This window comes from Asparagus officinalis, chromosome 1 (assembly GCF_001876935.1).
Source record: "Asparagus officinalis chromosome 1, Aspof.V1, whole genome shotgun sequence".
NCBI lineage: Eukaryota > Viridiplantae > Streptophyta > Magnoliopsida > Asparagales > Asparagaceae > Asparagus > Asparagus officinalis.
Genome location: NC_033794.1, coordinates 118072017 through 118084697, shown reverse-complemented (window position 1 = coordinate 118084697; position 12681 = coordinate 118072017). Strand labels below are relative to the sequence as shown.

The 12681-nt window shown below is 42.0% G+C and overlaps 1 protein-coding gene across 1 annotated transcript in view; it reads right to left on the bottom strand.

The window, feature by feature from the left end:
- Nucleotides 6746-12681, bottom strand: part of LOC109840251 — a 28049-nt gene continuing 22113 nt past the window's right edge. Inside the window, exons 6-9 of the mRNA XM_020408825.1 lie at nt 7552-7887; nt 7035-7089; nt 6909-6948; nt 6746-6814 (exon numbers count right to left, since the gene is read on the bottom strand). Coding sequence (XP_020264414.1) covers nt 6746-6814; nt 6909-6948; nt 7035-7089; nt 7552-7887 — 500 coding nt within the window. The remainder of the gene's footprint in view (nt 6815-6908; nt 6949-7034; nt 7090-7551; nt 7888-12681) is intronic.

Below are 12681 nucleotides of genomic sequence, written 5' to 3'. Positions count from 1 at the left end.
TACGGTCTACCAGCTGATGCTACGGACGAATACGTTAAAATAGGTGAGTCAACAGCAATTGAAAGTATGACAAAATTTTGTCGTGCTATGGTGGAAATATTCGCAGAGCGGTATCTACGAACACCTAACGCTAACGATATTGCTAGGCTACTCTATATTGGAAAAAAACGTGGTTTTCCAGGAATGTTAGGAAGTCTTGATTGTATGCATTGGAAATGGAAAAATTGTCCAACAGCATGGTCTGGGCAATACACAGGACGTAGTGGGTCACCAACTATTATCCTCGAAGCTGTGGCAGATTATGATCTTTGGATATGGCACGCATATTTTGGTATGCCAGGCACCAATAATGATATCAATGTGCTGGAGTCATCTAATCTTTTCTCTAACCTAGCTCAAGGTATTGCTCCTCCCGCTCACTATGTTATTCAAGGAAAAGAGTATAATATGGGTTATTATTTAGCTGATGGTATATATCCGAAATGGGCTACTATTGTACAAACAATCCAACAGCCACAAGGTAGGAAGAAAAAATATTTTGCCATGAAACAGGAAGCATGTAGAAAAGATGTAGAACGTGCGTTCGGAGTTCTCCAATCACGATTTGCAATCGTGGCAGGATCAGCACGTTTTTGGAAAAAACATGTATTACATGACATAATGACTGCATGCATTATTATGCACAATATGATAATCGAGGATGAACGTGATCTTTATGCACCAATTCAAGAAGTGAGGGAAGCACCAACACCAGAAGTTGATATGGTAGCAGATGAAACTACAAGATTTACTCAATTTATTGCATGTTACGGAAAAATCAAGGATAAAGATTGCCATATTGCGCTTCGTAATGCATTGATAGATCATCTATGGGAGGAATACACTAATTCAGATAGTTACGAGCATACTAAATTTGTAATTTTTACATTGTTGTTAATGTTTAATTATTTTCTTACATTTTATTTTCTGTTGTGTTCTTGAATGTAATATTTTGGCAATATTAATAATAGGTATATAATATTTTATTGTTTTATTAGTTTAATTTTTTAAATAATAAATCATTTTGTTTGGAAAATATGTGAAAAAATAAAATTTGATAAGTGAGGTTAATTGTTGAAATAGTTAAAAATATAGGGAATAAAAAATAATCATATAAAAGTAGATAAAAAGAAAGATACTGAGAATATTCCTTTTTGATGCAAAAAATGGTGCAATGGGTTGGAGATGAATTACTGTTAGATCTGACTTTTGCAGCATTTTGGTGCAAAATTTGCACTATTTTGAGGCAAAGAGTTGGAGATGCCCTAATAAAAAGAAATCAAAACATCCGATACACATAGACACATTCATGTAAATGTTTTTCATTTTACTTTTTTGTGTTTGGTTGAGAGAGGAAAAAAATAGATGTTGTGCATGTGGGACCCGTCTACTAGTAAGATAATAGTGTCATGGTCTCAAATTTAATGAAATGACACAACATTAATTACTATTTTAATCTTTTCATCTGTTTCGTTTACATCTGCTTATGATCCACCTTTTATTGTTTTGAAGCATATATTTATCTTCTACTTTCAATCATTAAAATTCATCTTCATTGCTACGTGGTGTTCTGGTATCTCTAAGACAAATGTTATCATATTTAAGAGCAATTAATTAGTTTGATTGCATTTTTGAACTTTGACTGCAAGGTAATAGCACTGTAATTATACTTTATTCTGCACAGCAACCTGACTATCACCGCCAACAAGATAATTTATTGAGTACAAGTTAATGACCAATCTTTACTCTTTTGATCCCAAGTCGAAATTTGTGAAGAAACTAGAGCATAGAGGTCAGTACCTGAAAATGCATATTATATGAAATAAATAAACTCAGAACTTTAAAGAGAAAGAATTTTATTTTGAAAAATAAAAGAAAACGGAGAACTAAATAGAAATATATCTCATGTGAGCAATACAAAAGAAATAAATAATTCCAATAGATACAAATCAGATTTGATTCCCACTTGATATCTAATTATCTTCATATTCATCTAAAGAATCCGACGGTGGGAAGAAGTGAGTGTAATTAGCTCAGTTACATCCTAGATGTATTGTAACCGGACCTTTATAATATATATATATATATAATATATATATAATATATATATATATATATATATATATATATATATGAGAAATATGAGTATGCTTGGTCAAGCACAAATTTTATGCTGGTAGTGATATGTCACAATCCCAATTCATCATTACCCATGTGAATGTGGTCCCACATTTAAATGAGTGTGAGGGATTGTGACACCCTCACTACAAGACACCTTTTGTGCTTGGTAAGCATACCCATATATATATATATATATATATATATATATATATATATATTATATATAATATAATATATATATAATTATATATATAAATATAGATATATATATTATAGAGAGAGACGAGAGATTTTTGAGGAGAGAGTAGAGAGAGAGAGAAGGAGAAAAGAGAACTGTAGGAGCACTGCCCAGCTCTCGTAACCGTGCGCTGCCTGGCTTTTTTAAAAAAATTCCAACGCGATATGTTCATCTCGTGACCAGCCGCTCTCTTCCCCAAATATCATAAATTATTCCTCAATCTCTCTCAGATCTCCTCTCTCATCTTCTCTCTCAGAATCTCTCAGTCCTTCCTCCTCCCCCTCTCAGCGCCTACTCCTCCTCCAATCGTCGACTCGATCAAAGCCTTGACCACGGAACTTGCTCGAGACAGGATCGCCGCCCCTCTATCAGTAGTCCCGACACGAAGCCTCGCTCGAGCACGAGATCGCCGCCCCCCCCTCTCAGATCCCCGACCGAGCAGCTCACAGCACCGACGGCGAGACCTTCTCCGGCGTTCGTGACCCCAGACCGAGCAGCTCACAGCACCGACGGCGAGACCCCCTCTCAGATCCCCGACCGAGCAGCTCACAGCACCGACGGCGAAGGTCTTCTCCGGCGCTCGTGACCCCCTCTCTCACTCCGACGCTCGTGAAACACCGCCTCCTCCATTTCCCTCTCAGAGGTATTATCCCGCCTCCCCCATTTCCCTCTTAAACTTGATTTTAGGTGAAATTGATTTTCTATGCTGTGTTTATCTGGTGACGAATTTGACTAGTTTCACGGGCATTCAAGATTGAAATTATTTATCTGTGGCACATGGATGTTTCATCGGTGCGATTTTAAATTTTCGGTACCTGCCCGCTTTTGTATTATGCCTTAGGGCAGAAGAGATGCTTGCGTCAACAGCAATTAAGCCTGTCGCTGTATTATATTTTTGAGATCATTTGTGCTTGACAGGGTATTCACATATTTATGCTGTGTAAAGTCATTCCGGAATCGTATATTAATGAGAAAGAAAAAAGAGTTTTTTTAATTTCAAATTAAAGTACGTTGATGTCAAATAGCGCAAGGATGTGTTCTGAAAAAGAGTTGTTTTAATTTTCTCTATAGGAATCTGAAAACGGGTTAGGCAGGGGTTAACCCTTCACCGAGCTTGCAAAGATGCTCATGTATTTTGGTGTTAGTAGAAACAGAGATGTAGTTCATTTGCATGATTCCTTCTTTTAAAATATTTTATCAACCAATTTCTATTATTTTCTTACCATATATGGACACAAACGTGAAGAAGTTATGTACATGAGTCAATCATGATAACAGTTATAAATTCATGTATTTTTCTTATTGAGTCTTGGTTATAAATTCATGTATTTTATTCACGGGCATTTCAGACATTTTATATGCTGATGACTATAGTAGATTTACACTAGATTTGATATTTGGGAGTTTTTTTGAGAGTTTAAACTGAAATTGATATTTGGGTATTTTATAGTTGTTTCTTGATGAATCCATGCATCTCTTTTACAGCAAAAAAAGTGTTCGGAATGGGAGAATCAAGTGCTAGTGGAATTGAAATTTCTGCCAGTACAGAAAATGCTCCTAAGCCACTACTCGGAATGAAATTTAATACTTATGAAGAAGCTTATAACTATTATAACCATTACGCATTGTTGATGGGTTTTGGAATAAGGAAGAGCACGGTAAATTACTCGAAGAAGACAAGAGACGTGCTGGACAGAAAGTTTGTTTGTGATAAGGAGGGCTATAGATCTAATAGAGATAAGATGGAGATGCCTTTTCGGCGAGAGACCCGAGTAGGATGTAAGGCAATGATGAGAGTTAAAGTATTGGAGGACAAATCGTGGGAGGTCATGAAGTTTGTTGAAGAACATACAAATCATGTGTTGAGTAGTCCAGACAAAGCAAAGATGCACAGATCACACCAACAATTCCATAAATCTCAAAGTTGTAAAAGACTTATTGAGAGTCTGCAAGAAGAAGGTATGCCTCCATCCACTATTTCTCGCGTCATTAACGCAACCACTGGAAGAGAAGGCGAATTAGTGACACCACAACAGTGTATTGATCACATCAGATACCAGAGAGTCAACAATATTGGCCATGAATGCATATCTATCATAAAACATTTTCAGAGTTTGACAGCAAATGATCCAAAATTCTATTTTGCAATAGAAGTGGACAGTAGTGGACAAATGAGGAGTGTTTTCTGGGCTGACGGAAGATCAAGAGCGTCTTATTTGCAATTCAGTGATGTTGTTGTGTTTGATGTGACATACAGAACTAATAAGTTCAGTCTTCCATTTGCTCCATTTACTGGTGTGAATCATCATAGACAGTCCACTTTACTTGGTTGTGTATTATTAGCTGATGAACAAGAAGATACCTTTGTGTGGTTATTTGAAGAATGGCTGAAATGCATGCATGGGGTTAAACCAGGTGCTATTATAACAGATCAGGATAGAGCCATGTGTAAAGCTATTCACTCTGTGTTTCCAATGACAAGACATCGTTATTGCTTTTGGCACATGCAAAAGCACATTACTGATCATTTGCCTACTATGGTTTCTCGTTATGGTGAACAGTTTCAAAGGTATTGGGGCTTATGGTGTAATAGTTCTTCAATTGAACAGTGTGAAGGATATTGGCTAGAGATGAAGGAGAAGTTTGATATAAATGAAGAAGGGGATGGATGGTTGCAAACTGTTTACAAATCTCGAGATCATTGGGTGTCATGTTATTTGAAGGACACTTATTTTGCTGGAATGAGATCGAGCCAAAGAAGTGAAAGTATTAATGCATTTTTTGATGGGTATGTTAACTCACAGACTCAATTACACGAGTTTGTATTATAATATGAAAAAGCATTAACTCATCGTCGCTTAAGTGAAGCTCATGAAGATTTTAAGAGTCTTAACACAAAGCCTGTCATGCTCCTTGGACATCCGATTGAGGTCCAAGCTGGAGAAATGTACACACGCAACATGTTTGATGTGTTCCAAACTGAATTCAAAGGATTTGCTACAGAGTTTTGTGAAGAATTGAGCAAAGATGGGGATATTATTGAATACAAGATTTGTAAGTTTGCAGATAGAGAAAAATGGGAGGTGGTTACTTATGAAGAATCCAGTAAGATGCAATTCATTTGTTCTTGTGCTTTGTTTGAAACTAATGGCGTTGTATGTAGACATATATTGTCGCTAATGATGGCTAGCCAAATTTCTTCATTACCCGATCATTACATCCTATACCGTTGGACTATACATGCTCGACATTGTAACATTGGGGTTGGCAATATTGTATTTGGAAGAAACCTCACAAGCTGTGAAGAGAAGATTAATTTGTTGAAATCTTGGGCTTTAAGAGCAAAATTCAATAATGCGCTCGAGCTTGCATTTGATTCAGAAGAGAGGATGCAGAAATTAGATAATGTGTTAACAAAATTCATAGAATCACTTGAAGAAGAAGTTAGAGAAACAGAAACAGAAGATAATCCTCAGATTTCAACACCCATTTCACATACAATGGAGCATATTCCTCAGATTACAGTTCGTGATCCTGAAAAATCTGCAAGGACTAAAGGTCGTCCACGCAATGCCACTAGAATTCAGTCAGGCTTAGAACAAGAACAAGGAAAAAAAGAGAGGAAGAAGCGTATATGTAGCAGATGTGGGGAACTCGGGCATTATAGAACTAGCTGTAAAGTCAACTTGCTAATATACAATTAATTTGTTTTCATATGTAGCTCATTTGTGAATTTCTTATATGTTTAGCTTTTTTTCATATCATACATCAGAATATTTAAGATTAATACTAGCAAAAGACTATGACTAACGTGATACATAAAATAAGGCCTCATTTGATTTAGATATGTCATGAAATTTGCAGCTAACCCAAGTTGTGAAGAAGAAGAAGAAGAATCTTGTAGAAGCTGCTGATTGTTCAAAGCTGGATTGTTCAAAGCTGGATTGTACAAGCTGCTGATTGTCCTCAAGACTGCTGATTGTAGTTGCTGCTTGATTTGAAGATATATTGCTGCTGGTTGTTTGTTTCGATGCTATGTTGTGAACTCTATTTTTGTATTACAGACGAATATTGCTGCTGGTTGTGAACTCTATTATTGTGTTCCAATGCTATGTGTTCCAATGCTCTATTTTTGTATTGCAGACCAATATTGCTGCTGGTTGTGAACTCTATTTTTGTGTTCAAATGATGATATATTCAGAAACAAATTCGACCAAATTGTTCATGTATAGCTTCAGTACAACTTCGGTATAGCTTTGATGTATATTGAGTTTGGGTTCAGATATTGGCAAGAGCTAATTTGGTATCCCACTGGAGTCAAAGCATGGCCGCTAATGGGTATCGCGTCTAATCAACCAGAAATGTAGACAGATTCAAGCAAATAATATCTGAATTTGCAGAATTATCTACTCTGCTCTGCTTACAAATGGAACAGAAATGTAGACATTAGCATTCATATACTGCAACTTCCAAGCCTACCAACTATTTCTTTTCCATTTACTTTACTTACAAATTCAATAAAGAGCTGTCTAATTTTCAGAATATTGCAACTGCAACGACAATAGCAAGTTCAAATGAACAGTAGTAATTGAGATGAACACAGGCATTATATCATCATTTGAAGATTTCGATGAACCTGCAGTCCGTTATTCCCAAACTCAATATATCATCATTTGAAGATTTTGATGAAGCTGAAGGTAAACATGTGCACTTGTAATGTTACACAAACAAAATCCACAGCAAATAAGGTGCTAACTTATGAGATGAACACATGCATTGTTACAACGAAATGCAACTTTGTAAAGCTAACCCAACTCACAATAAATGTTACCACGCTCCAAACCCAGTACAAAACTAAGTACAAAACTAAGGTACATTGAAGAATCATACATGAATAACATCACATGTTTCCCCTAATAGATAAACCAATAAGTACTGCAACGATACATACTAGAAATATTAAACTTGTAAACACTGAACCTAATACAAAAGCAAAGATGTACTTATTAGCAGTTTCCCTAGGTGTTCCCTTGTCCTCAAGAAAGTTATGCCCCTCTGGAATCATTTGTTCTTGAACTAGCAGTTTCCCTAGGTGTTCCCTTGTCCTCAAGAAAGTTATGCCCCTCTGGAATCATTTGTTCTTGAACACAAACATGTGGCTGCACATGGCTTGTCCTCAAGAAAGTTATGCCCCTCTGGAATCATTTGTTCTTGAACACAAACATGTGGCTGCACATGGCTTAAGCTGGATGATGAATCACGCACGCTTAAGTGCTTCTCCCATTCACTCAAAGCCTCTTCATACGTTGCGTACCCTTTGTAGGATGCATTTGGGAATCTATCAACTTGAGAAAAGCATTCCTCCCAATTATAAAAAATAGCATTTGGGAATCTATCAACTTGAGAAAAGCATTCCTCCCAATTATAAAAAATACCACAACGGCGACCTCTCTTTACAACATAAAAACTCTTTCTTGCCATTATATCACCTGCAAATTTGTGCCTTGAAAATAGATTATCAATGGAAAAAAGACACTCTTTGTCATACTTTGTGATAGTGTAGCATTATCTGAAATTTATATACCAAGGCCAGATAAGAAAACAAAGGAATGTCGATAAGAAAACAAATGAATGTATTCACTGCAATTGACACATAAATTGACACTCTTTGTCATACTCTGAAAATCTTGAGAATGAAGCATATGTATGACGGGTGTTTGCACGAGCGAGTTTGATTGCAGGACCCAAACAGGGCTAGACCTAAATAATCCACATACTATAAATTTTTTTACAATAACTGTAGGCAATAAAAATTGCCTTTAAATCCTTATCAGAGAAGTTCAGAACAAAACTGCTAAAACCTCGCCCGAAATAGCAAAAAAAAAGGGGGAAATGCAGATATCTCCCAAACCGTAAGGAATTTGGCGAAACAGAGGAAGCGAACCGAAGCCTTCGGCTGGGTTCGGATGGCTCCATCTCGTCGAGATAGGCGATTTTCATATATAATTCGTCCAATTCCGACTTACGGTTTGAAAGTTACGGCCTATTCTTCGATCCATGCTATAGAGCTCGCCTAACGGCTTGAAGATCGCCTGCAGACCCAGGTTCGTTTGCAGTCCCCAGCTTCGCCTGCAGTTGCAAATCCGCCTGCAGACCCAAGTCTGCCTGCAGTCCCAAATCCGCCTGCAGACCCAAGTCTGCCTGTAATCCCCAGCTCTGCCTGCAGTCTCAAATCCGCCTGCAGACCCCAAGTCTGCCTGCGCACCTGAGCTCGCCTGCAGACCCAGTTCGCCTGCAAGCTCGCCTGCAGACCCAAGTCTGCCTGCAGTCCCAAACTCGCCTGCAGACTCAGCTCGCCTGCAAGCCCGCCTGCAGACCCAAGTCTGCTTGCAGTCCTAAGCTCGCCTGCAGACCCAAGCTGCAGACTCGCCAGCTCACTGTCAACTGCCCATTTGGAGTATGGGAACGGTTACATCAGTGGTCAAATCCCACAAATCAAGGGAGAGAGCACAGTATCCCAAGACCGTCAGATGGCCGTCCACAGTACGAATGAGCGGACAGGCGGAGAGGGCACAGTATCCCAAGACCGTCAAGCGGCCGCTCACAGTACGAATGATTGGGCGGGTGTCAAGTCGACCTGAACATTCATAAATGCAGCTCACCTCGGCTGTCCGAGTCAAGAGCCGGATCCGCCAGCACCCGACGAGCTGTCCAAGCCTACTCGAGTACCAGGAACCCGCTTTCCCACCTCTCTCGGCCTGAAGAGAGAAGACACGGTACTCCAGGCCCGTCGAATGACTGCTCACGGTACGAGTGATCGGACAGATGCCAGATCAACCTGCGCGTTCATAAATGCAGCTTACCTCACATGGCTCCTCGAATGACTGCTCCTGTTGTAGGTGAACAGCAGGATATCTCTGAACGACGTGTGGTCACATCCCATAAGTCAAGGAGCAGTCAAGCTGTCTCCCTCACATGGTCAAATCCCATGAATCAAGGGATGGCCCATGTCATCCCTTGCCTACTAAAACCCAGCTTTAGCCAGCATGAAAAGGGGGATTGGCCGTTGCATATTCGGCTGGCTAATATCCCAAAGGTTGAACCTGGACCTTCGCCAAGGGCTCCCTCATTTGAGAACTGAAGCTCCGGCAGCAACTTCGATCGGATCGTCCAAGGGAAGCAGACTCGGCACGAGCACCGAGCGAAGCGTCCTATCGAAACAAAGAGGGCTTTCCCTCTGCTTCTGTTGTAAACATTTGATTTGTTAGTTTGTAATAAGCTTTCTTATAAATACAAACGAAACTCCTTTCTTCGGAAGAATCAAATTTTCACCCTACAGAAGATGGCGACCACAGTGGGAGAATCCGTTCATTCAGATGAATTGGTGGTGGCGCAGTCTGACGAAGTTGCTGCAGGGACTACTGTTGAGTCCCTTGTGATCAAATTCGAAGGGTACTTACAATCGTCCTCTTCTCGCAGCAATACATCTCGCGATGGTTGCAGAGTCGTGCGGGTGGCCCAGCCCCAAGAGGCTGAGGCAACCAAGCCTGAGGGATCTACCCAAGCCGAGGCAGGGGGTTCTTTTCCCCCCGAACCAGTTGAGGCCGAGCCGAGATTCGAGAATGCAGGTCTAGGGGCTGCTGAATGGGTCGATGAACGATCCTCGCAGACCCCTGTGCAAGAGGAATCAACCATTTGTGTCGACGCAGAATACGCCTCCGTCGTCGACATGAACGCTCCTCGTTCAAAAAGATCCAAACAGCGGCGACGAAAAGCTCTCGCTCGTCTCGAGGCACAATCCCTCATCCCCCACGACAGCCTGAATTATTATTCAGGCTTGAGGCGAATCAACCTCTTGAGCCAGGTTCCCATTTTTGGCGAACCGCTCAAATCAGGCGAGCTTAGCAGTTTAGGCGAGCCCATCTCTTTGAGCCAGGTTCCCGATTTTGGCAAACCGCTCAAATCGGGCAAGCCTAGCAGTTTAGGCGAGCCCAACCACTTGAGCCAGGTTTCTATTTTTGGCGAACCGCTCAAATCGGGCGAGCCTAGCAGTTTAAGCGAGCCCCACTCTGTGAGCAAGGTGCTCAATTTTGGCGAACCAAGGGCACCTGGCGAACTCTGCAGTTTAAGAGGGCTTCGTCAAACAAGCGAACTTCACCAAGCTCGCCTGACGGCCCAAGATCGCCAGAAAGGCGAAGCAACAGCTCGCCAGACAGGCGCAGGCACACTGTGCCAATCTCGCCTGACGGGCGAACCTCGCCAGCATGAACCTCGCCAACACGCTCACGCCCAAATGGGGGTGGCCACCTCGTTTGCCTGCACGGGTCTGACGTCCGTCTCTGACGACGACGACGATTGCTCAGCAGTGGCAATGTCGGAGACTTCAAGCTCAGTTCAGGGCAAGCACACAAATGTGCACATGACTGACATCCCTGAGGAGATGTCTAGGAGGCTCGACGAGCAACAAGCAACCATCGACTCCCTGAAGGAGATGTTGGAGCAGCTCCTGAGCGAGAAGAAGAGGAAGAGAGAGAGGACTTCGCGGGCTTCGCATAAATCCTTGAAGCACAAAGAGCGGGTGCCTACTCCTTCTCACTCCTCATCCGAGTCATCTAGAGGAGCGTCATCTTCGGGCCATAACCCAAGAGACAAGAGGTTTGACGATCTCCAAAGTCAACTCGACGCCTTGAAGCTCCAGAAGCATGCGAACAAGCTGGGGGTTGTCAGACCGTATCCAATTGAATGGGATGCGGTCTCCTACCCGGCAAAGTTCGAGCCGCTGGACCTCCTGCAGTTCAATGGAAAGGGTTCTCCTACCCAGCACATCTACTACTTCCAGGCGCAAACTGGACACATAGTGGGAAACGATCCCATTATGACTCGACTGTTCATTGGTACCCTCAAGGAGGTCGCTTTTGAATGGTTTCGCAGATTGGAGCCTGGGTCCATCACCTGCTGGAAGGACATGGAAAGGCTCTTCGTGGCCAGATTCTTCGATGATGACACAGAAGTATCTATGGCCACCCTGCTAACTGTGAAGCAGAGGAAGACAGAGTCTGTAAGCAGGTTTGTCAAGAGATTCAGAAACCGATCGTTGCATTCCCGCGATCGAGTTTCCGAGGCCACGCTCATCGAGATGTGCCGGAACAATCTCTCCATCAGCGTTCTGTCCAATATGGGCGTTGTTGAAGCTCGCTCATGGAAAGACTTACTTCGCCAAGGAGAATAAGTCGAGAGCATGCTCAAGCATATGGGTGACGAAGACCCGCATGAATTTCGAGGGGATGATGACCAAGATGCCTTGGTAGTGGAGACCGATCCCTCATATCCTCCAAATTTCCCCCGTTGATCCTCTTCAATAGGACGACGGGCCCATAAAGCTATCACGTTAACAATCACCTCTGATGGTTCTCTTATACTCCAACTGGTGCATGAGTTTAAACTGCTCCCTTAACACTCCGACAAGTACACGAGTATAAACTGCTTCTTCTGATCCTCCAACTGGTGCATGAGTTTAAACTGCTCCCTTAACACTCCGACAAGTACACCCATCTCTTTGAGCCAGGTTCCCAGTTTCGGCGAACCGCTCAAATCAGGCGAGCCTAACAGTTTAGGCAAGCTCCACTTCTTGAGCCAGGTTCCCGGTTATGGCGAACCGCTCAAAACAGGCGAGACTAGCAGTTCAGGTGGGCTGCATCAAACTCCCACTTGGTCAAACCTTCAGATAGTTAGGACCAAAGCCACAATCCCTCGCCAATCCTCTTCAATAGGATGGCGGGACCCCCACTGTCATGTTAACGGTCACCTCTGACAAATCAACTTACCAGTCCTCTTCAATAGGATGGTAAGTCCACAGAGTTGCTCAAATCGCAATAAACTCCCACTGTCATGTTAACACTACACTCTGATAGCCGACACCATCATTCCCGCAAATGATGTTGTCCAATCAATCGTCACACTCATACGTCCCTGAACGATTTGATTCTCCCAGCACCGTCTTTCCCATAAAAGGCGTTGTTGTTTGATAGTGGCCTACTATGCGATGTGCTGCTATTTCAGGGTTCGTCTTTGCCCCAAGAGAAGACAAATCAGGGTTCGTCTTCATCTTTGCCCTAAGATAAGCTTCCCCCCTTGACTCCAACGGGCATATGAGTATAAACTGTTCCCTTTACTCCAACTGGTGCATGAGTCTAAACTGCTCCTACCCTCCGACAGGTGCACGAGGCTAAACTGCTCCTTCACTCCAACTGGTGCATGAGTCTAAACTGCTCCTACCCTCCGAC